The 24,885-nt window shown below is 43.9% G+C and overlaps 1 protein-coding gene across 1 annotated transcript in view; it reads left to right on the forward strand.

The window, feature by feature from the left end:
* LOC130295831 (uncharacterized) overlaps nucleotides 1-24,885 on the forward strand; it is a 139,566-nt gene that overhangs the window by 3,903 nt on the left and 110,778 nt on the right. Inside the window, exons 2-4 of the mRNA XM_056547079.1 lie at nucleotides 10,037-10,216; nucleotides 14,120-14,246; nucleotides 14,330-14,397. Of these exons, the coding sequence (XP_056403054.1) occupies nucleotides 10,037-10,216; nucleotides 14,120-14,246; nucleotides 14,330-14,397 (375 nt within the window). The remainder of the gene's footprint in view (nucleotides 1-10,036; nucleotides 10,217-14,119; nucleotides 14,247-14,329; nucleotides 14,398-24,885) is intronic.

Below are 24,885 nucleotides of genomic sequence, written 5' to 3' on the forward strand. Positions count from 1 at the left end.
AGTAGAGACATAAAAACATGAGATTCAGGTCTGAAGGAAAAAGTCTTAAAAGTGGAATCTGAGGACCAGTTGGCTGCTTTCAAAAGATCAGACAAAGATACTCCTGCTTGAAAAAGGTTATTAGAAACTGCTCCTCTAGTAGAATGGGAACCAAACGTGGAAATATCAATGTTTGTCAAAGACATAGCCTGTTTGACCCATCTAGACAAAGTTGCAGAAGAAACCGGTAAGTGAGGTTTACAATAGGAAATGAGAAGTTGGGAAGAAGAAGAATGAGGTAAGAGAATAGTTTTAGACTCATAGGATTTAAGACAACGAACTAAACAAAGTTTATCATTGTGAGGAACAGAAGGATAGAAAACCTGATGTAGACTGGTTTTAATACGTCTTTAAACAGTAAAAGTAACACCCTGAGGTGAATATTGTCTCTGAGCTATATCTAAAGCTCTGACATCAGAAACTCATTTAATAGAGATAAGGCAAAGAAAAGTAGTGAGTTTGATGGATAATAATTTTAATGAAAGGGAATCGTTGTCATCCCTGCATAGAAATAAGTTAAGAAGCTTGTTAACGTCCCAAGTAGACGGATATTTAGGCAAAGGAGGACGTTTAAAACTATTCCTTTAAGAAGTTTGCAAACTAAGGGATGTTTGCCAAAAGGAATGGAGTTGGCAGGATCATGATCAAAAGAAACAGCTGATCTATAGAGATTCAAGGTACGATAAGCCTTGCCCGAATCAAAAGAGGCTGATAGATAATTCAGGATATGGGGGATAGGTGCATGTAAGGGATCCAAATCCTGTTGTGTGTACCAATCAACCCAAAGTTTCCAGGCTGATCGGTAAGCAATCCTGGTACCCGACGCCCAGGCTCCCGAGAGAATGTTTCTAGTTGACTGAGAAAATTCTGAGTCAAAAGGGATTGACCCGAAATCAGCCAAACCACCATAGGAAATTAATGCGATTGGATCAGTGGGTGAAGATTCCCTGATGGATCTGAAAGAAGATTTGGGAGTTCCGGAAGGAGTCTCGGATAGTCCAATAACATTCCCAGAATTTGTGGGAACCAAGACTGTCGGCCACCAAGGAGTGATCAAGACTAGAGTCGATTTCTGAATGGGTACTTGGAGAACAAGTCTGTGAATGAGAGCAAAGGGAGGAAACGCATAAAGAATCTTTGGAGGCCAAATTAGTAGGAGAGTGTCCACTCTTAATGCTTCCGGATCGGGGCGCCAACTGAAAAATAGAGGTAGTTGGCGATTGAGTCAAGTGGCAAATAAATCCAGATGAAGAGGACCCCATAGAAGGTTGATTTGATGAAAAAACGATGGATGTAGCTTCCAATCGCTGGAATCGACTAGATATCCAATCTACTACAGTATTGGAAAGACCTGGAAGATACTCCGCTTTTAGAGTAATGTTTCTGTTCAGGCAGAAATGCCAAAGATCTTTGGTGATGTTGGCGAGGGATTCCGATTTCGTTCCATCAAGACGATTGATGTATTGAATCGCTGAAATGTTGTCCATGCGGATCAATATACAAATGTGGGATAAGTCTTTCACAAAGCTTTTTAAAGCAAAAAAGCCGGCTAAAAGTTTTAGACAATTGATATGCATTTGGGATTCCGAGGGGGACCATTTTCCCCCTGTTGAAAGAGAACTGTGACGAGCTCCCTAACCATTGATGCTCGCATCTGATACCAAAATGAGGTCCTGAATGTACTGAAGCCACCAAAGGAGTTCTTCTTTGGCTTCTAAAGACAGACAAAAGTCGTCTGAGTATCCTAGACCTTCTCTTAGATGACGGGTTTTTAACCGTTGAAGAGCCCTTTAATGTAATAGGGCTGGAAATATAGCCTGAATTGAAGCGGACAAGAGTCCCACAATTCGAGCTATAGAGCGAAGAGAAATTTTGTCCTTGTTGAGGATGGACTGGATTTCTTTCTTCAATTTCTTTGAGGGAAGACTGAGAAGGGTAGTATGGATGTTCACTGAAAACCCGAGAAACTCTATCTCTTTTGAGGGAGTTAGAATAGATTTTTCGTAATTGATTATGAATCCGAGATTGGATAAAAGGGACAAGGTCCATTCCATATGAAGGGTGACCAAATGTCGAGAAGCGGCCATGATAAGAATATCGTCTAAATAAATTATTAGATGAACTCCTCTGGATCATAGAGAAGCTACTACGGTTTCATTAGTTTCTGGAAACACCAAGGGGCAGAGGAGAGGCCGAAAGGAAGGCAAGTAAATTGCCATTTTGTTTGTTCCAGATGAATTGGAGATTGAGGTTGAGGTTAAGGTTGAGGGACAGGATGAATAGGGACTGTAAGGTACACGTCCTTGAGGTCGATTTTTACCAACCAGTCCTCTTTTAGTAAGAGATCTCTTAGTAGATGGATACCTTCCATCTTGAAGTGAGGTTAACGTACAAAATTGTTGAGAAGTCTCAAGTTTATGACAGGTCTGTGACCGCCGTCTTTCTTTTTTTTTTTTTACTAGAAAAAGATTGCTTACAAAACCTGTAGAGTTTAGGGGAACTTGAACAATAGCTTTTTTCGCACATAGGTCTCTGATCTCTGATTGCACCAACATTTGGTCTGTTTTGGAAAAATATATTGGGTTTGGTAAAAGATCCTGGAAGGGACTGGATAGAAATTCTATCTGATAACCCAGTACAGTGTTGAGAATCCACTGGTCGGAAGAGATCATTTTCCAGTTGTGGAAAAAATGATCCTTTCACCAACTGGAAGTTGGAAAAAAGGATGATGGAGACTTGCCTGAATAGGGTCTTGATCAGTTGGCGCCTCTCTGACCCCTTGTCCTCCAGGGCCGTCCTTGATATAGGGGAAGAAAGTTTGGGGTTGAGGGACAGGCACACTGAAGGATTGTCTGTCATGTTGAGGGGGGCCTCGATATTGTGATCTGAACTGCGGGGCTCGGCCGGGAAAATGGCCCAAGTTTTTCCCAGCCTTCCCAAAAATTTCAAAAATATTTGAAAAGACCTTTTTTAGTGAGGTTAGCACCTTATCCAAGGAGGAATACAGGAGACCCTCAGTGGATGTGGAGGATTCAGAAGTGGCCAGGTTTGCTAGCAAGGGATCTAATTTCATTAGTATTGACCATCTCTGCTCAATGGAAATGGATTAGTTAGAATTGCCTAAAAGGCATATAGCCCTTTGAGAACAACCCTTTAGGGTGTTAATATCAATAGGAGTGCCTGAAACTGAGGCTTCTTCCGATAGCTCCAAAATTTTTGTAAGTGGGCCTAGGAGGTCAAGGACCTTATCCTGACATGTCCTGAAGGCACGTTCAACACCCTTCTTAGGGCTTTTCTCAGATTTTTGGAGGTACTTAATTAGTATGGGATCAAGTTCGGAGGTTGCTGCATTATTAGGCGTAGGGCACTGTGCTCTAATTTTATTATGAGATTTTTTTTATCAAGCCCTTTTTTGGTCCAGTGGGATAAAAATTGTTCCACTTGAGGATCTGGGATCCATTCTCCCGACCTAGGATGACTGACGTGGGAGGGATCAAAAAAGGTATATTGTAAAAAATAACAGTGGCATTTCCAGAGTCAAATTAATCAAAATTTGTATCATCACCCTCCGAATCAACTGGATAATAGGAAGGGTCATCGGAATAGTTTTCCTGTGTTTCTGAGAATTATTTTGGCTATGTTTAATGCTCTGGACAGCTTTATTAGCGAAAGACTGGGATATTGCAATAGCCACAGATTTCGCCACAGACTCAGAAGAGGTTTGTTCAGAAGACACATTATATTTTATATAAAATATGAAATAATATTGTAAAAATTATTAGTTAATATCCAATTAATTAATATAGAATTAATTAATTAATTAGTAAATGGGCTACTACAATTTATATAATACCGTGTTTCTCCGAAAATAAGACCGGGTCTTATATTCATTTTAGTCACAAAAAACACACGGCTTATTTTCAGGGTAGGGCTTATTTATTTACGATATGTACATTGAACAACATGGCGGTTCCATGGTATTTAACGGTATTTACACCCCCCCCCCATTATCATATGATGGGCGCAGCTCTGCCCTCCAACATCCCCTGTCCCCCTGCCGGTTTATCAGCCCAGCGCTGCACCCCACATCGGGGGACTAATCGTATGTCACCCGCGAGCGCAGCTTCTCTCCCCCCCTGCCAAATAATTATCCGCCGCTGCGCTGTACTTTGTACCGTATTCCTGTGCCCGGGCTGCAAATATTAAAAAACAAACTTTAACTTACCTTCGTTCTCCATTCCCCCGTTGCTAAGGAACCAGCCTCATGGTCCCTCCGCTGTTCTTGCTGCTTCCTGGGGATGGGAATGTCTCAGAGCCTTCAGCCTATCACCGGACGCAGCGATGTCCCGCCTCGGCCAATGATAGGCTGAGCCGACTGTCATGTAAGGAGCAGGCCGGTGATAGGCTGAAGGCTCTGAGATGTTCCCATCCCCAGGACCGCAGCGAGAACAGCGGAGGACAGCGAGGCCGGTTCCTTAGCAGTGGGGGAACAGAGGACGAAGGTAAGTTAAAGTTTGTTTTTTATAATATTTGCAGCCCGGGCATTGTCTAGGTCAGTGGTCTTCAACCTGCGGACCTCCCAGATGTTGCAAACATTTGCAACATCTGGAGGTCTGCAGGTTGGAGACCACTGGTCTAGGTCTATTTCTGGGTTAGGGCTTATATTGCAGCCCACCCCGATAATCCAGCTAGGGCTTATTTTCGGGGTAGGGTGTATTTTCGGGGAAACACGGTAGGGGTATATATATATATATATATATATATATATATATATATATATATTAGGAATAGTTAATGGTATATATTATAGGGAAAAATGTATATATTATTTAACTGCACCAGACAGTATGGAGCAGCAGAGTATTAGAAATGAACTGCAGTCAGGAAAAAATACAGCCGAAGTTAGGTTAGTCAGTGACTGAGGTAATGGAGGAACACACAGAGCTTATACGTGAAGTGACTGGAAGCAGGAATGCTGCGTCTGAGGAGGAGTGAGGGCGGGAACAGTTCAAATGATCACCAATTGAACTGTAATCTTGCGAGAGTGAAGATGAAAATGCGTACAGGACAAGGGGGGGGGGGAGGGGCAGGAACAGAGAGAAAAAGCCGGTAACAATAATAATAGCGGCGAAAATACACCAATGTAGGGGATGATGAAAGGAAATGATGAATATATGAAAGGAATAGGGGAATAGAAATAACGGGGAAAGGATAGAATTAGAAAATAAATATAAATAATATTAGGAAGGAAAATATTAGATAAAAATATAAAAATGACAGAAATATAATAAATAAGAATTTTGTGAAATAGGTGAGACAGAAGACACAATAACAGAATACATATGAATATAAAAACACTATATATATATATATGTGTGTGTGTGTACTCGTCTGCGGTAGCAGCAAAGAAAGAGGAATATGTCAGTCAAGCAGGACCTTATATCACCTAGCCTGTGCATTCATTGGCCACTGTTACAGTGGGGATCAAAAGTTTGGGCACCCCAGGTAAAAATTATACATAAAGAAGCCAAGAAAGATGGAAAAATCTCCAAAAGGCATCAAATTACAGATTAGACATTCTTATAATATGTCAACAAAAGTTAGATTTTATTTCCATCATTTACACTTTCAAAATAACAGAAAACATAAAAATGGCATCTGCAAAAGTTTGGGCACTCTGCAGAATTTATAGCATGCACTGCCCCCTTTGCAAAGCTGAGACCTGCCAGTGTCATGGATTGTTCTCAAGCATCATCTGGGAAGACCAGGAGGTGTCAATCTCAAAGGTTTTAAATGCCCAGACTCATCTGACCTTGCCCCAACAATCAGCACCATGGGTTCTTCTAAGCAGTTGTCTAGAAATCTGAAACTGAAAATAGTTGACGCTCACAAAGCTGGAGAAGGCTATAAGAAGATAGCAAAACGTTTTTAGATGTCAATATGCTCGGTTCGGAATGTAATTAAGAAATGGCAGTCATCAGGAACAGTGGAAGTTAAAGCAAGATCTGGAAGACCAAGAAAAATATCAGATTGAACAGCTCCCAGGATTGTGAGAAAAACAATTCAAAACCCAAGTTTGACTGCACAATCTCTCCAGAAAGATCTGGCAGACACTGGAGTTGTGGTACACTATTCCACTATAAAGAGATACTTTTACAAATATGGTCTCTTCTATGTCCTCGCCACAAAAATCAGCGTTTGAACTTTGCAAATGAACAAATAACCAGCCTGATGCATTTTGGAAAGAAGTTCTGTGGACTGATGAGGTTAAAATTGAAATTTTTGGCCCTAATGAGCAAAGGTACGTTTGGAGAAGAAGGGGAATAGAATTTAATGAAAATGGACAGAGGTTCTTTTCACCCCCATGCTGTTAAGCATGGGGGTGGATCAATCATGCTTTGGGGTTGTATTGCAGCCAGTGGCACAGGGAACATCTCATGAGTAGAAGGAAAAATGGATTCCATAAAATTTCAGCAAATTTTGGATGCTAACTTGATGCCATCTGTGAAAAAGCTGAAGTTAGAGAGGATGGCTTCTACAAATGGATAATGATCCTAAACACACCTCGAAATCCACAGGGGATTACATCAAGAGGCGTAAACTGAAGGTTTTCCCATGGCCTTCATAATCTCCTGACCTCAACATAATTGAAAATCTATGGATAGACCTTTAAAGAGCAGTGCGTGACAGACAGCCCAGATATCTCAAAGAACTGAAAGACTTTTGTAAGGAAAAATGGGCAAAGATACCTCAAACAAGAATTGAAAGACTCTTGGCTGGCTACAAAAAGCATTTACAAGCTGTGATACTTGCCAAAGGGGGCAGTACAAGATATTAACTCTGCAGGGTGCCCAAACTTTTGCAGACGCCATTTTTTGGTTTTCTGTTATTTTGAAAGTGTAAATGATGGAAATAAATAAAATCTAACTTTTGTTGACATATTATAAGAATGTCTAATCTGTACCTTGATGCCTTTTGGAGATTTTTCCATCTTTCCTGTTGGATTTTGTTCTCTAAACTACACATCCCACAGTTCCATGCTTGAAATTTTGAGATCACTTTCCTTCCTCCCACACATCAGCCACCCCACCCATTGAAACACAGTGGGCCTCATTTACTAAGCCAAACCCAACAGTTTTTATCTGGTTTTATGGACTAAATATAGGCGCACGCCTGTGCGACACTTTTTGCGACATGTTTGGACAAAAAAATTGTCTACATTCTCACAAATCACTCAGAGAGTTTGAGAAAACCCTACAAAATATTGGGACGTGGCTTATCAAAAATGGGCGTAACCCGACATTTTTCAAAAAAATCACAAAAGCGGAGAAGAGTGAATTTTGAAAACCCGACTGCCAGAGGCTGGTGCAAAAGCAGGTAAAATGGTCGGTTTTCCCCCCAGCATGGTTCTTATGGGGAACATGCATATACTAGGTAAACCAAAATTAAAAAGACTTGTTCACCAAACTCCTAATTTCATTGGAAATTTGATTCCAGACTTGATAGGATATATGGACAAATATTTAATTTATATACCTTAAAGGGGTACTCTGGTGGCAAACTTTTTTTTTTTAAATGAACTGGTGCCAGAAAGTTAAACAGATTTGTAAATTACTTCTATTAAAAAAATCTTTATCCTTCCAGTACTTTTTAGCAGCTGTATGCTACAGAGGAAATTCTTTGCTTTTTGAATTTCTTTTTTGTCTTGTCCACAGTGCTCTCTGATGACACCTCTGTCGGTGTCAGGAACTGTCCAGAGCAGCATAGGTTTGCTATGGGGATTTTCTCCTGCTCTGGACAGTTCCTGATATGGGCAGCAGGTGTCAGCAGAGAGCACTGTGGACAAGACAAAAAAAGAAATGCAAAAATCAAAGAAATTCCTCTGTAGCAAACAGCTGCTAATAAGTACTGGAAGGATAAAGATTTTTTTAAGAAGTAATTTACAAATCTGTTTAACTTTCTGGCACCAGTTGATTTAAAAAAATGTTTTTTTTTCCCACTGGAGTACCCCTTTAAATGTGTGGAAATTTTACTGTTTACTTTGATGTTTGCATTGTTCCATGGTAGTACTTTCTAACTTGATCTGTAATTTATTCAATATTTATTGCACAACTTTATTTGTCGGATTGCTAACATAATCCACCTTCAGCCTTTTCTTCCGTCTGGTCTGTAGAATATTGTCGCTATGGCTTGCATACTCAAATAGTATTCCCAAATTGTGTGAAAAAAACAAAAAGTGTGTTATTTCTTAAATAAAATTGCCATAATTTACAGAGCAGATTTTATACCCAATTCAATTTCTCAGGAATTTGGAAAATGCTTTGGAAATGTTATGCTTTTGCATTGCTGGTTGTCGGGGTGTTGTCTCTCACCTCAGATTTTCACAGACCTGAAGAGCCATTGTTTATTCCCAAATTTTTTTGTACCTTCCAGTGTGGACAAAAAAAAACCCTCATGCGCCCCATCACAGACAAAAACCCTACACTCATAGTAAATCAGGGCCAGTGTTTTCTAACCAGGGGGCCTACAGCTGGATAGGCTCCTTCTGATCACCTGACTAGTGATGTCAGGTCTCGACGTACTGCAACCTGGGAAATCCCGAGACGTGAGTAATTTCGTATGCTGTTAAAAATTAATATTGGGGCAATAATCACAGATGAATTGTAAGAAAACCGTCACACACAGGTACAGACACTATATTATGAACTACACTAACCGTACAGCCCCTGTAGCATAGTCAAATAAAACAATTCCTGGAATACCCCTTTAAATAGCCTACAAATGGATGGTTTTGAGGCCTTGCGATCCTTACAGGTACCAGTGAAGAGGTTAAGGAGATTTTTGTCCTTCCTAAATTTCTTGGACAGATCCAGGTAGATCCAAAGGCATCTCGACACATCGAGGTTATGAAGACCTCAACTTCTGAGAAGGGTAGCGGAGCCAACACCGAAGGAGAGATTTAATGGTTAATATCCCTGAAAGTGGGCACCCTGGGGATAAAGCTTGGCAGGAATGTCAGCAGCACCCGATCCTGTAGAAATTTAGCATAGGGCTCGAAGGTGGAGAGGGCACTGAGTTCCCCAACTCGGTTTGCAGAAGTAACGACCAGTAAAAGAGGCCACCTTCCAGGTAACAAACTTTAACTCCACCTCCTCTAATGGCTCAAAGGGGGGAGATGGCAAAAAAAATGTCTACCTCCTAACAGCACAATCGATTTTCCTGTCCATGGGATCCTGCAGACTGGAACCATCGCCTACAGCAACGGCCTGTCCTTTTGGAAAGTTTTTAAATGGCCATGCCCACCTTGGAAACAGGCCCCTAAGAAGAAAGACCCTGCAGGGTTACTCCAAAGGGAGATCACCACCAGTAGTACTGCCTGGGAGGACTTAAAGGAGTACTGCAGCCTTAGACAACTTATTGATAAGTGTCTGATCTCGGGGGGGGGGGGGGGGGGGGGTCCGAACGCTGGGACCGCTCCCCCCTCCGCTATCTCCTTTACGGGGCTCTGGCTCTGCGGCCGACACGTATGTATCTCTATAGGAGAGGCGGAAATTCAGTGTTCGTGCATCCCCGCCTCTCCCATAGGGCTGAATGGGGGAGGGGGGCATGTCTGTCGACCTCTTAGTGAGATTGACAACACAGTTGCAGAGCTGCAGCAGTTCCGGGTCCCTGTATGGGAGATTGAGGGGGGTCCCAGCAGTCGGACCCCCCCGCGATCAGACACTTAAGTTGTCTAAGGCTGCAGTACTCCTTTAAATAAACACAGGGGGACTGTAGGTGATCTCCCTCTTTATAGGGTAGGGAGGTGTGACTTTATTTTGTTGTGTAATTTGTCAATAAAATTCCACCGGTCCTACCAGTTTGCGGAGGGTAGAATACCCTAATACCCTCATCTGTGCTGCTAGTAAAACATAAAGGAAAAGATGGATATGACTGGAGAGGTGAGGGATTCTGGGAATATATGTAGTGATATATTAATGTGTCTCTCCATACACAGGATTACACAGTAATGAAGAAGTCCTCTAGTGGGCGCTGTCGGGCCCCTGTGTGTGAAGGACGGGGAAGAACCCTGAGCCCAATCCCGGGGCCCCCACCTCACTCCCTGATACATGAGGAAATGGATGAACAGAAGATCCTAGAACTGATCAACAAGATGATGGAGCTGCTGACTGGAGAGGTGACCCTGCTGGGACATTATACAGTAATGGAGGGGTCTGGTGATGACTGGAGAGGTGACACTGCTGGGAATGCTGGGACATTATACAGTAATGGAGGGGTCTGGTGATGACTGGAGAGGTGACACTGCTGGGACATTATACAGTAATGGAGGGGTCTGGTGATGACTGGAGAGGTGACACTGCTGGGAATGCTGGGACATTATACAGTAATGGAGGGGTCTGGTGATGACTGGAGAGGTGACCCTGCTGGGACATTATACAGTAATGGAGGGGTCTGGTGATGACTGGAGAGGTGACACTGCTGGGAATGCTGGGACATTATACAGTAATGGAGGGGTCTGGTGATGACTGGAGAGGTGACACTGCTGGGAATGCTGGGACATTATACAGTAATGGAGGGGTCTGGTGATGACTAGAGAGGTGACCCTGCTGGGAATGCTGGGACATTATACAGTAATGGAGGGGTCTGGTGATGACTGGAGAGGTGACACTGCTGGGAATGCTGGGACATTATACAGTAATGGAGGGGTCTGGTGATGACTAGAGAGGTGACACTGCTGGGAATGCTGGGACATTATACAGTAATGGAGGGGTCTGGTGATGACTAGAGAGGTGACCCTGCTGGGAATGCTGGGACATTATACAGTAATGGAGGGGTCTGGTGATGACTGGAGAGGTGACACTGCTGGGACATTATACAGTAATGGAGGGGTCTGGTGATGACTGGAGAGGGGACACTGCTGGGAATGCTGGGACATTATACAGTAATGGAGGGGTCTGGTGATGACTGGAGAGGTGACACTGCTGGGACATTATACAGTAATGGAGGGGTCTGGTGATGACTGGAGAGGTGACACTGCTGGGACATTATACAGTAATGGAGGGGTCTGGTGATGACTGGAGAGGTGACACTGCTGGGAATGCTGGGACATTATACAGTAATGGAGGGGTCTGGTGATGACTGGAGAGGTGACACTGCTGGGACATTATACAGTAATGGAGGGGTCTGGTGATGACTGGAGAGGTGACACTGCTGGGAATGCTGGGACATTATACAGTAATGGAGGGGTCTGGTGATGACTGGAGAGGTGACACTGCTGGGAATGCTGGGACATTATACAGTAATGGAGGGGTCTGGTGATGACTGGAGAGGTGACACTGCTGGGACATTATACAGTAATGGAGGGGTCTGGTGATGACTGGAGAGGTGACACTGCTGGAAATGCTGGGACATTATACAGTAATGGGGGGGTCTGGTGATGACTGGAGAGGTGACACTGCTGGGAATGCTGGGACATTATACAGTAATGGAGGGGTCTGGTGATGACTGGAGAGGTGACACTGCTGGGACATTATACAGTAATGGAGGGGTCTGGTGATGACTGGAGAGGTGACACTGCTGGGATTGCTGGGACATTATACAGTAATGGAGGGGTCTGGTGATGACTGGAGAGGTGACACTGCTGGGACATTATACAGTAATGGAGGGGTCTGGTGATGACTGGAGAGGTGACACTGCTGGGAATGCTGGGACATTATACAGTAATGGGGGGGTCTGGTGATGACTGGAGAGGTGACACTGCTGGGAATGCTGGGACATTATACAGTAATGGAGGGGTCTGGTGATGACTGGAGAGGTGACACTGCTGGGACATTATACAGTAATGGAGGGGTCTGGTGATGACTGGAGAGGTGACACTGCTGGGAATACTGGGACATTATACAGTAATGGAGGGGTCTGGTGATGACTGGAGAGGTGACACTGCTGGGAATACTGGGACATTATACAGTAATGGAGGGGTCTGGTGATGACTGGAGAGGTGACACTGCTGGGACATTATACAGTAATGGAGGGGTCTGGTGATGACTGGAGAGGTGACACTGCTGGGAATGCTGGGACATTATACAGTAATGGAGGGGTCTGGTGATGACTGGAGAGGTGACACTGCTGGGAATGCTGGGACATTATACAGTAATGGAGGGGTCTGGTGATGACTGGAGAGGTGACACTGCTGGGAATGCTGGGACATTATACAGTAATGGAGGGGTCTGGTGATGACTGGAGAGGTGACACTGCTGGGACATTATACAGTAATGGAGGGGTCTGGTGATGACTAGAGAGGTGACACTGCTGGGAATGCTGGGACATTATACAGTAATGGAGGGGTCTGGTGATGACTGGAGAGGTGACACTGCTGGGAATGCTGGGTTATTATACAGTAATGGAGGGGTCTGGTGATGACTGGAGAGGTGACACTGCTGGGAATGCTGGGACATTATACAGTAATGGAGGGGTTGGTGATGACTGGAGAGGTGACACTGCTGGGACATTATACAGTAATGGAGGGGTCTGGTGATGACTGGAGAGGTGACACTGCTGGGACATTATACAGTAATGGAGGGGTCTGGTGATGACTGGAGAGGTGACACTGCTGGGACATTATACAGTAATGGAGGGGTCAGGTGATGACTGGAGAGGTGACACTGCTGGGAATGCTGGGACATTATACAGTAATGGAGGGGTCTGGTGATGACTGGAGAGGTGACACTGCTGGGACATTATACAGTAATGGAGGGGTTGGTGATGACTGGAGAGGTGACACTGCTGGGACATTATACAGTAATGGAGGGGTCTGGTGATGACTGGAGAGGTGACACTGCTGGGAATGCTGGGACATTATACAGTAATGGAGGGGTCTGGTGATGACTGGAGAGGTGACACTGCTGGGAATGCTGGGACATTATACAGTAATGGAGGGGTCTGGTGATGACTGGAGAGGTGACACTGCTGGGACATTATACAGTAATGGAGGGGTCTGGTGATGACTGGAGAGGTGACACTGCTGGGAATGCTGGGACATTATACAGTAATGGAGGGGTCTGGTGATGACTGGAGAGGTGACACTGCTGGGACATTATACAGTAATGGAGGGGTCTGGTGATGACTGGAGAGGTGACACTGCTGGGAATGCTGGGACATTATACAGTAATGGAGGGGTCTGGTGATGACTGGAGAGGTGACACTGCTGGGAATGCTGGGACATTATACAGTAATGGAGGGGTCTGGTGATGACTGGAGAGGTGACACTGCTGGGAATGCTGGGACATTATACAGTAATGGAGGGGTCTGGTGATGACTGGAGAGGTGACACTGCTGGGAATGCTGGGACATTATACAGTAATGGAGGGGTCTGGTGATGAGTGGAGAGGTGACACTGCTGGGAATGCTGGGACATTATACAGTAATGGAGGGGTCTGGTGATGACTGGAGAGGTGACCCTGCTGGGACATTATACAGTAATGGAGGGGTCTGGTGATGACTGGAGAGGTGACACTGCTGGGAATGCTGGGACATTATACAGTAATGGAGGGGTCTGGTGATGACTGGAGAGGTGACACTGCTGGGATATTATACAGTAATGGAGGGGTCTGGTGATGACTGGAGAGGTGACACTGCTGGGAATGCTGGGACATTATACAGTAATGGAGGGGTCTGGTGATGACTGGAGAGGTGACACTGCTGGGAATGCTGGGACATTATACAGTAATGGAGGGGTCTGGTGATGACTGGAGAGGTGACACTGCTGGGAATGCTGGGACATTATACAGTAATGGAGAGGTCTGGTGATGACTGGAGAGGTGACTGCTGGGAATGCTGGGACATTATACAGTAATGGAGGGGTCTGGTGATGACTGGAGAGGTGACACTGCTGGGAATGCTGGGACATTATACAGTAATGGAGGGGTCTGGTGATGACTGGAGAGGTGACACTGCTGGGACATTATACAGTAATGGAGGGGTCTGGTGATGACTGGAGAGGTGACACTGCTGGGAATGCTGGGACATTATACAGTAACACTACTGGAGGGGTCGGGGTGATGACTGTATCATTGTGTGTCAGGTTCCTATAAGGTGTCAGGACGTGGCGGTCTATTTCTCCATGGAGGAGTGGGAGTATGTAGAAGGACACAAGGATCAGTACAAGGATCAGGTGATGATGGAGGATCAGCAGCCCCTCACATCAGCAGGTAATAGACATGACTATATACACACGTCCTCTCATTATTTGTATGTAAAGAATGAATTCAGTCTCTGTATGTGTTCCCTACAGTCAGATCCAGTAAGAGAACAGCAGCAGAGAGGTGTCCCCGTCCTCTTCTTCCACAGGATCAGGATCAGGTAGATGGAGATATTCCCTATGATCTGTAGAAGGGCTGTGAAGCTCTTGTGTTCAGTCTTGTTTTATCCTACAGTATTATATGCTTTATACTTGTGGAATGAGAAAGGTGGAGATGGCAAAGAAGACAAACACTAAATTTTGGTTGCAGAAGCTAATGTATAAATGTTTTCTAATCTGTTATGTTCCATACTATACTGCTGCTTTTGTCACTGTTACTACAACTACTTCTTCTACACAGCCGCACATGTTCTGCCTTCTGTGGTTGGACAGGTTAAATCTTAAAAACCTGAAAATGCTCTCAAAAACGGAATAATTTTTGGTCAGATTTAGTAAAAAAAAAGCCATATATATTCTCTTTCACTTGACACCAAACCTGCCTCTACTCCCCAAAAGATAATTTTTGGGGGGCTTGTTAAGATGCCATTGCCACCTTACAGGAATCTGTCTGCAAAAATTTAAACTTTTTTGACCATGTTATAGTTTTAAATAGCAAAAAAACATTATATATGTTACTCAATACCTAATCCTGATCATATACTCATACTGTAATATTTGTGTCTAGCACCTATATTTCTCGCACAAATACCTTCTTTGCACACTTGGTTTGCCATTCTGTGCTTTGGAGGGGGCGTGTCCTCACTGCATGACTCATCTTCCTCCCTGAGTCTGCTGTACTGTGCTGTGTCTCTTCATCCAATCCCTGCAGGCTGCTCTGTAACCCCCTCCTCTCTGTTTTCATGCTGCAATCTTATAGGAAAGGAGTATGCGCAGACAAGTGCTAGTCCCATACTCACTTCCTGGACTTTTTCCCAGCCTGTGCTTCAGCTGGGACAAAGATGATGCTGCAACCAGACAGGATTATGTTCTGGATGGTATGGGGACCCCTAGAGGTCTTTTTTTTTTATAAGCCATGATTTCTGTAAAAAGGAAATAAAATGTTCTTATGGAGAATATTAGAAAGATTATGGGGAAGATTTATCAAAACCTGTGCAAAGGAAAAGTTGACCATAGCAACGAATCAGATCGCTTCTTTCATTTTGCAGAGGCCTTGTTAGAAATGAAAGAAGCGATCTGATTGGTTGCTATGGGCAACTGGGCAACTTTTCCTCTAGACAGGTTTTGATAAATCTCCCCCTATGTTTTGCCATGATGTACAACGTATAAAAGCTTTTGTATCTGACAGTGCCCATTTAAAGGGGTACTCCGGTGAAAACCTTTTTTTCTTTTAAACCAACTGGTGGCAGAAAGTTAAACATATTTGTAAATTACTTCTATTAAAAAATCTTAATCCTTCTAGTACTTATTAGCTGCTGAATGCTACAGAGGAAATTCCTTTCTTTTTGGAACACTGATGACATCACGAGCACAGTGCTCTCTGCTGACATCTCTGTCCATTTTAGCAACCATGCATAGCAGATGTATGCTAAGGGCAGCATGGTGGCTCAGTGGTTATCACTGCTGCCTTGCAGTGCTGGGGACTTGGGTTCAAATCCCACTAAGGACAACTATAAATAAAGTGTTATTATTATTATAATAACATCAGCAGAGAGAACTGTGGTCGTGATGTCATCAGAGAGCATTCCAAAAAGAAAATAATTTCCTCTGTAGTATTCAGCAGCTAATAAGTACAGGAAGGATTAAGATTTTTTAATAGAAGTAATTTACAAATATGTTTAACTTTCTGCCACCAGTTGATTTAAAAGAAAAAAAAGGTTTTCACCGGAGTACCCCTTTAACCCCTTAAGGACTCAGCCCATTTTGGCCTTAAGGACTCAGACAATTACATTTTTACGTTTTCATTTTTTCCTCCTCGCCTTCTAAAAATCATAACTCTTTTATATTTTCATCCACAGACTAGTATGAGGGCTTGTTTTTTTGCGCGACCAGTTGTCCTTTGTAATGACATCACTCATTATATCATAAAATGTATGGCGCAACCAAAAAACACTATTTTTGTGGGGAAATTAAAACGAAAAACGCAATTTTGCTAATTTTGGAAGGTTTTGTTTTCACGCCGTACAATTTATGGTAAAAATGACGTGTGTTCTTTATTCTGAGGGTCAATATGATTAAAATGATACCCATTATTATATACTTTTATATTATTGTTGCGCTTAAAAAAAATCACAAACTTTTTAACCAAATTAGTACGTTTATAATCCCTTTATTTTGATGACCTCTAACTTTTTTATTTTACCGTATAAGCGGCGGTATGGGGGCTCATATTTTGCGCCATGATCTGTACTTTTTTTTGATACCACATTTGCATATAAAAAAAACTTTTAATACATTTTTTATAATTTATTTTTTAATAAAATGTATTAAAAAAAGTAGGAATTTTTGACTTTTTTTTTCGTTCACGCCGTTCACCGTACGGGATCATTAACATTTTATTTTAATAGTTCGGACATTTACGCACGCGGCGATACCAAATATGTCTATAAAAAATGTTTTTTACGCTTTTTGGGGGTATAATAGGAAAAAACGGCCGTTTTACTTTTTTATTGGGGGAGGGTATTTTTCCCTTTTTTTTACTTTTACTTTTACATTTTTTAACTTTTTTTTTTTACACTTGAATAGTCCCCATAGGGGACTATTCATAGCAATACCATGATTGCTAATACTGATCTGTTCTATGTATAGGACATAGAACAGATCAGTATTATCGGTCATCTTCTGCTCTGGTCTGCTCAATCTCAGACCAGATCAGAAGATGCCGGGAGCCGGATGGAGGAAGGAGAGGGGACCTCCGTGCAGCGTTCTGAATGATCGGATCCCCGCAGCAGCGCTGCGGGCGATCCTATCGTTCATTTAAATCGCGAACTCCCGCAGATGCCGGGATCTGTATTGATCCCGGCACCTGGGGGGTTAATGGCGGACGCCCGCGAGATTGCGGGCGTCGGCCATTGCCGGCGGGTCCCTGGCTGCGATCAGCAGCCGGGATCAGCCGCGCATGACACGGGCATCGCTCCGATGCCCGCGGTTATGCACAGGACGTAAATGTACGTCCTGGTGCGTTAAGTATCACCTCACCAGGACGTACATTTACGTCCTGCGTCCTTAAGGGGTTAAGGAGCTTCAAAGATGTGGGATACATTCCTAGGAGACCTAAAAGTGTCTTAAGATTTTTTTCTGGGCAATTTGGGTATTTCCGACTCCAAAATTACTTTTAAATCAGTCAAAACATCTGTTCATCACTTTAGACCATCACTTTAAACATGCCTTCAACCGCCATATGCACCAGTTTGTCATTCCTTGGATTTTTTGCTAATATAATGCATACTACCATTCTTACAGCACTATCTGTTTCATTCTAGCTCAGTCACACCCATATATTTTATTAATACAGCTGGGTCATGTGACCAGTACTCAGACGACAGAAAACTACATGGCATTATGTGCTGCTGCCATCTTTATGAGATCAGGGTATACAGTAGTTGGTGAGTCCATACATTGATTAGCTGCAGAGTTATACACCTCCCTTGATCACATTAATGCCTCGGCTGTGTGCTGAAGCCTGACACTGCTCTCCTATGTGTAAGAGCTGCAGAAACAAGTAGAAAAGGAGACAGGCTGAAGCTTTATCTCATGCAGTTTAATACTTTATAATGTAAGCGGACATTTAGATTGGTCTCAGAGAAAGTGCAGTGATAAAACTCTGTCCTCTCTCTCTGCAAAGCCAGAGGCATCATGGGAAATATAGACAGCATTAGAAAGTATGAATCAAGATGAAAACTCAAAAGAATATATGGTATAGTATATAAAATAATTGTTAGGATTCGGCAGGCTGGATCCTCTGTGTCAGCGAGGGATTGGCGTGGACCGTGTCGGTGGACCGGTTCTAAGTTGCTACTGGTTTTCACCAGAGCCCGCCGCAAAGCGTGACGGTCTTGCTGCGGCAGTAGCAACCAGGTTGTATCCACCGGCAACGGCTCAACCTCGCTGACTGCTGAGAAGGCGTGGGACAGAAGGACTAGACAGAGGCAAGGTCAGACGTAGCAGAAGGTTGGGGCAGGCGGCAAGGTTCGTAGTCAATGGAGATAGCAAGAGGTCAGGAACACTGGTAAGGCAATCACTGTAAACGCTTTCTCTAGGCACAAGGGCAACAAGATCCGGCAAGGAAGGGAAGGGGAAATGAGGTTATAAGGACGTGGAGCAGGTGGAAGCTAATTAGACTGATTGGGCCAGGCACCAATCATTGGTGCACTGGCCCTTTAAATCTCAGAGAGCTGGCGCGCGCGCGCCCTAAGGAGCGGAGCCGCGCGTGCCAGGACGTGACAGCCGGGGACCGGTGGGTAACTTGGGATGCGATTCGCGAACGGGCGCGTGCCGCTATGCGAATCGCATCCCCGCCGGCAGTGTCAGTGCAGCGCTCCCGGTCAGCGGGTCTGACCGGGGCGCTGCAGAGAGAGGAACGCCGCGAGCGTAACAATAATAAATGCCCATACTGCACTCAAAAAGAAAAAAAAAAACCTGGAGTACTTTAAAGCATTTATAAAAAAAACTTTTGACATCTTGTTCAGATCTGTCAATACTGACACCCGCTGCAACTCACTAAAAGAGAAACAGAACGTGGCCGCTTATCCACAGCTTGTACTATCATATACAGGGTGGGCCATTTATATGGATACACCTTAATACAATGGGAATGGTTGGTGATATTAACTTCCTGTTTGTGGCACATTAGTATATGTGAGGGGGGAAACATTTCAAGATGGGTGGTGACCATGGCGGTGGCCATTTTGAATCCAACTTTTGTTTTTTCAATAGGAAGAGGGTCATGTGACACATCAAACTTATTGGGAATTTCACAAGAAAAGCAATGATGTGTTTGGTTTTAACGTAACTTTATTCTTTCATGAGTTATTTACAAGTTTCTGACCACTTATAAAATGTGTTCAATGTGCTGCCCATTGTGTTGGATTGTCAATGCAACCCTCTTTTCTATATACTGCTATATACTACTATATACACCGCAGGAGAAATGCTAGCACAGGCTTCCAGTATCCGTATACACTGCTATATACTACTATATACACCGCAGGAGAAATGCTAGCACAGGCTTCCAGTATCCATATACACTGCTAGATACTACTATATACACCGCAGGAGAAATGCTAGCACAGGCTTCCAGTATCCGTATACACTGCTATATACTACTATATACACCGCAGGAGAAATGCTAGCACAGGCTTCCAGTATCCGTATACACTGCTATATACTACTATATACACACCGCAGGAGAAATGCTAGCACAGGCTTCCAGTATCCATATACACTGCTATATACTACTATATACACCGCAGGAGAAATGCTAGCACAGGCTTCCAGTATCCGTATACACTGCTATATACTACTATATACACCGCAGGAGAAATGCTAGCACAGGCTTCCAGTATCCGTATACACTGCTATATACTACTATATACACCGCAGGAGAAATGCTAGCACAGGCTTCCAGTATCCGTATACACTGCTATATACTACTATATACACCGCAGGAGAAATGCTAACACAGGCTTCCAGTATCCGTAGTTTCAGGGGCTGCACATCTCGTATCTTCACAGCATAGACAATTGCCTTCAGATAACCCCAAAGATAAAAGTCTAAGGGGGTCAGATCAAGAGACCTTGGGGGCCATTCAACTGGCCCACGACGACCAATCCACTTTCCAGAAAACTGCTCATCTAGGAATGCTCGGTCACCATCTTGCTGGAAGAACTCGGGGAACGTGCAAGCTTCAGTGCATAAAGAGGGAAACACATCAAGTGGATTGGTCGTCGCATTGAGGGGCGGGGTGTGATGTCATGAGGGGGCGGGACTATGACATCACAAGCTCCCGGCTCCAGCGTTCGGAACAGTTTGTTCCAAACGCTGAGCAGCGGAGTACCCCTTTAACTTCATCATTTATACATTACACTTTGTCCCTCGTCAGGGCTGCTCAGATAAGAATAACAATTTAATCATATAGCGCCCACATATTCCACAGCACCACAATGGGGCTTACAATCAGAATCAACCTATCAGTATGTTCTGGAGTGTGTGAAGAAACCCACACAACCATGAGGAGAACCTACAAACTCCACGGGTCCCGCTCGTGACATCACGGCCATGCCCCCTCAATGCAAGTCTATCGGAAGGGGCGTGACGGCCGCCTCTCCCATAGACTTGCATTTAGGGGCGTGGCCTGACATCACAAGGGGGGTGTGCCGACCCCCTCAGCGCGCGCACAGCATTCGGAACTAAATGTTCCAAACTCAGCCGGACGCTGCCCAGTGGAGTACCCCTTTAAGTCCACTTTGGTTCAAACAGTGACAGATAATGTGATCTGACACTATCGGACCTTGACCTTGGAGTTCACCTCTAATGTCTTTGGAAGTTGTTCTGGGCTCTTTCGTTACCATTAATATTATCTGTCTCTTTGATTTGTCATAAATTTTCCTCTAACGGCCACGTCTAGATAAGGTTGGCTACAGTCGGGGGGACTTTAAATGGGCACTGTCAGATTTAAAAACTTTTTATATGTTGTACATCTTGGCAAAACGTTATCCTTTCTAATATACTTTATAAGAAAATGTCCTTTTTATAGAAAGCCTGGTTTATATAAAAAAAGACCACTAGGGGACCCCATTCCATCCAGAACATAATCCCGTCTGGCTGCAGCATCATCTTTACCCCAGCTGAAGCACAGTCAGGGACTAGGTCCAGGAAGTGAGGGCAGGACTAGCACTCCTCTGTGCTCACTCCTTTCCTGTCCTATCAGACTGCAGCCTGAAAACAAAAGGGAGGGGTTACAGAACAGCCTGCAGTGATTGGAGGAAGAGACCCAGCATAGCAGACTCAGGGAGGAGAATGATGCATACAGAGTGAGGACAAGAGACGGACATGCCCCCCTCCAGAGCACAGGATAAAAAAAAACAAGTGAGCAGAGAGAAGGTATTTGTGAGAGAAATATAGATGCTAGACACAGAAAAATACTTTTGTCAATTTCATGTTATTTCAGGGAGCGTTGTGGGTTTTCTGTCTTTAATGGAAGGTACCAACAATTTTGTCCATGTCTGTATATCTCACCACTTGGCAGGCACATTTTCACCCAATAATCACTTCTAAGGGGTTCTAACACTATAGCTGATCAGTTAATGTAATTTGAGGTTGTCATTGAGTCATCATCCAATCTCTATGTCCAGCTTCTAGGAGACCTTAAGCTATGTGGCTCAGATAACTCCACCTGTCATTTTTGGTCTTTTATAGTAATTATTTATCATTTCACGTGACTTCTCCTACTGTCTGATACTTTTACAATATTTTTTTTTCACAGCTTATGATTCAGGATGAAGATCTGATTAATAGTATAAACATAATAGTAAAAGAAGAGACAGATGTGAGCGGTGATGAGCAGGATATGGAGGATATTGCCACAGGGAAAGATCTGATCTATATTAATACTACAGACATAAAGGAAGAAGAGACAGATGTGAGGGGCAAGGAGCAGTATATGGAGGACATTGCTACAGGGAAAGATATGATCTATATTAATACTCTAGACATAAGGATAAAAGAAGAAGAGACAGATGTGAGCGGTGATGAGCAGTATAAGGAGGACATTCCTACAGGAAAAGATCTGATCTATATTAATGCTACAGACATAAGGGAAGAAGAAGAAGAAGAGACAGATGTGAGGGATGATGAGCAGTATATGGAGGACATTCCTATAGGTAACCGCCCAGGTGAGTATATTTCTCAATTCAGCCAAAATATAAACTAAACCCTGTTATAGTCGATAATACACGCTGTGCATTTATAATATGGACTTAAGATACAGCTGAAATATTGACATGAAATAGGTTCACCTCCATAGGATAAGGGAAGCAGTGTTGAAGATTTTTTAAGTCTTGTTTCTTTAAGAACCAGCAGCAGGTCAAGAGGTTTAGAAAAAAAAAAGTCATGAATAAAAGTGACATTTACCGAGAGTTTAACAGTTATAGGAGATAAGAGAAAACTTTAATGAATGTTAAACACATTATTTGCACACAAAAAACCTGAATCTAAAGAAAGTAGTAATAGAAAGGGACCATGGTTAGGAGAGCAGGAGAACTAAGAAAGACAGAAGGACAGATTTAGTGGTTTATGCACAATGGAATCAGATGGTTTAAGGTTATACAAGAAAGTGCATATGTGATGGCTCACTGTATGCAGGGTGTATAGATCAGTTCGTGACGCCTGGGCAACGTTAACCTTCACATTCCGATAAGGAGATAGCTTTTCGTGGGCCAAGTGCAGGGAGAACGATGACACCTATGCAAGGTTACTGATAACTATCTATACTGAGGCAGTAGTAGTAGAGTTGTTAAAGGAGTTATCCAGTAATAGAAAAACAGAGGTAATTTCTTTCAAAGACTGTTCCCTGTCTGTCTCCAGGTTGGGTGTTGTTCCGCAGCTCAGTTCTATTGAAGTGAATGGAGCCAAGTTGTAATACCACACACAACCTGGGGACATATATTGAGTTGTTTAAAAAAAAAAAGAAATTAGCTCTGTTTTTCTATTCCTGGATTACCCCTTTAAATCTGTCACAGTACAGATTATAGTTCAGAGGGATGTGCAGAATGAATCAGGGAAGCCTATCCTCTTGCTCGCGAGACAGCAGATTTGAGATAAATGACAGCCCACGCTGAATTTAGTGACTTTGTGCTGACTGACTGACGACTACTTTTCCCCAAGAGCTTTGGACTTACCGCCAGGCTGTGACCTTCCCCTAAGCGATGGGGTTTTCCTGAGATTGGTGTAGCTGCAGGTTTTAGATATGATTCCTGAAGCCTCCTCTGACTTATCCTCACATCACACACTGACTGTACTTTAGCTCCTTCCCCCCCTACACTGTATAAGGCTATAGCTACGGGGCACCAGGGTCATCTGGTTAACTCTGCAATACGTCCTTAAAGGGGTACTCCACCCCAAGACATCTTATCCCCTATCCAGGGATAGGGGATAAGATGTCTGATCGCGTAGGTCCCACTGCTAGAGACCCCCACGATCTCTCCTGCAGTCCCCCGAGTCATCAGCTCTCCGGAGCTAGGTTTGCTCTGTGGCTGATGACAGGGGCCGGCAGTTCGTGACATCATGCCCCGCCCCCTTAATGCAAATCTACGGGACGGGGCGTGGTAACAGTCACGCCCCCTCCCATAGACTTGCATTAAGGGGGCGGGGGCGTGGTGACATGAGGGGCGGGGCCATGACATCACAAACCGCCGGCCCCTGTCATCAGCCACAGAGCAAACCTAGCTGCGGAGAGCTGATGACTCGGGGGACTGCAGGAGAGATCGCGGGGGTCCCCAGCAGCGGGACCCCCGCGATCAGACATCTTCTCCCCTATCCTTGGATAGGGGATAAGATGTCTAGGGGCGGAGTACCCCTTTAAGGGTAAGAAACATAAATGACAACAGTGACAAAAGGCAGCATTTAGCCCACAGGACAACATCCTGTACTGGGACACCACATATAGTACAAGGCTAGGTAGGTTACATAATGAATGCTGCCAGATGTGAAGGAGGGGTAGAGGAACATGGAGGATGAGGCCCCTTTCACACTGCTGTTGGGAGAGCTGGGCAGAATAACGAGAGAAAAATTACAGCATGTGCCGCCTTTTTCTCCCGCTATTCATAACGGCGCACGGCGGCCCCCATAATAGGAGCCGCAGGGACCCGTTATTTGACATTACTCCCCCTTATGAGGACGGCCGTTAAATTCAGGAAAACAAAAAAAAGACTTTGACGGCCTTTCTCGACGGGGAGCAACAGCAGTGTGAAAGTAGCCCAACAAGGATTGAACGAAAGGTAAGGAGATCGGAAACAAGATGGTTCTAGCCATTATGTAAGATTAGAGGCAAAGTGATAACTGGTTCTGTTGTGTAATGTTTAGAATATGCTGGACTTTGTAGTGCCACCAGTTACATAGTTAGTACGGTCGAAAAAAGACATATGTCCATCAAGTTCAACCAGGGAATTAAGGGGTAGGGGTGTGGCGCGATATTGGGGAAGGGATGAGATTTTATATTTCTTCATAAGCATTAATCTTATTTTGTTCCAGGAATGTATCTAATCCTGTTTTAAAGCTGTTAATTGTTCCTGCTGTGACCAGTTCCTGAGGTAGACCGTTCCATAAATTCACAGTCCTCACGGTAAAGAAGGCATGTCGCCCCTTGAGACTAAACTGATGTTGATACACATGCAAATATGATATGATCAGATGGTAGGATGGCGAGAATGGATCCATGATGTTGCATTTCTGATAAAGTTACGGTTCGGGATGTTGCACTAAAACACTTACCGTATTTTTCGTCCTATAGGACGCACCGGCGTATAAGACGCACCCAATTTTTAGGGTCAAAATCTAAAAAAAATAAGATTTTGAACCCAATAGTGGTCTTCAACCTGCGGACCTCCAGATGTTGCAAAACTACAACTCCCAGCATGCCCGGACAGCCGTTGGCT

The sequence above is a fragment of the Hyla sarda genome, chromosome 1 (genome assembly GCF_029499605.1).
Source record: "Hyla sarda isolate aHylSar1 chromosome 1, aHylSar1.hap1, whole genome shotgun sequence".
NCBI lineage: Eukaryota > Metazoa > Chordata > Amphibia > Anura > Hylidae > Hyla > Hyla sarda.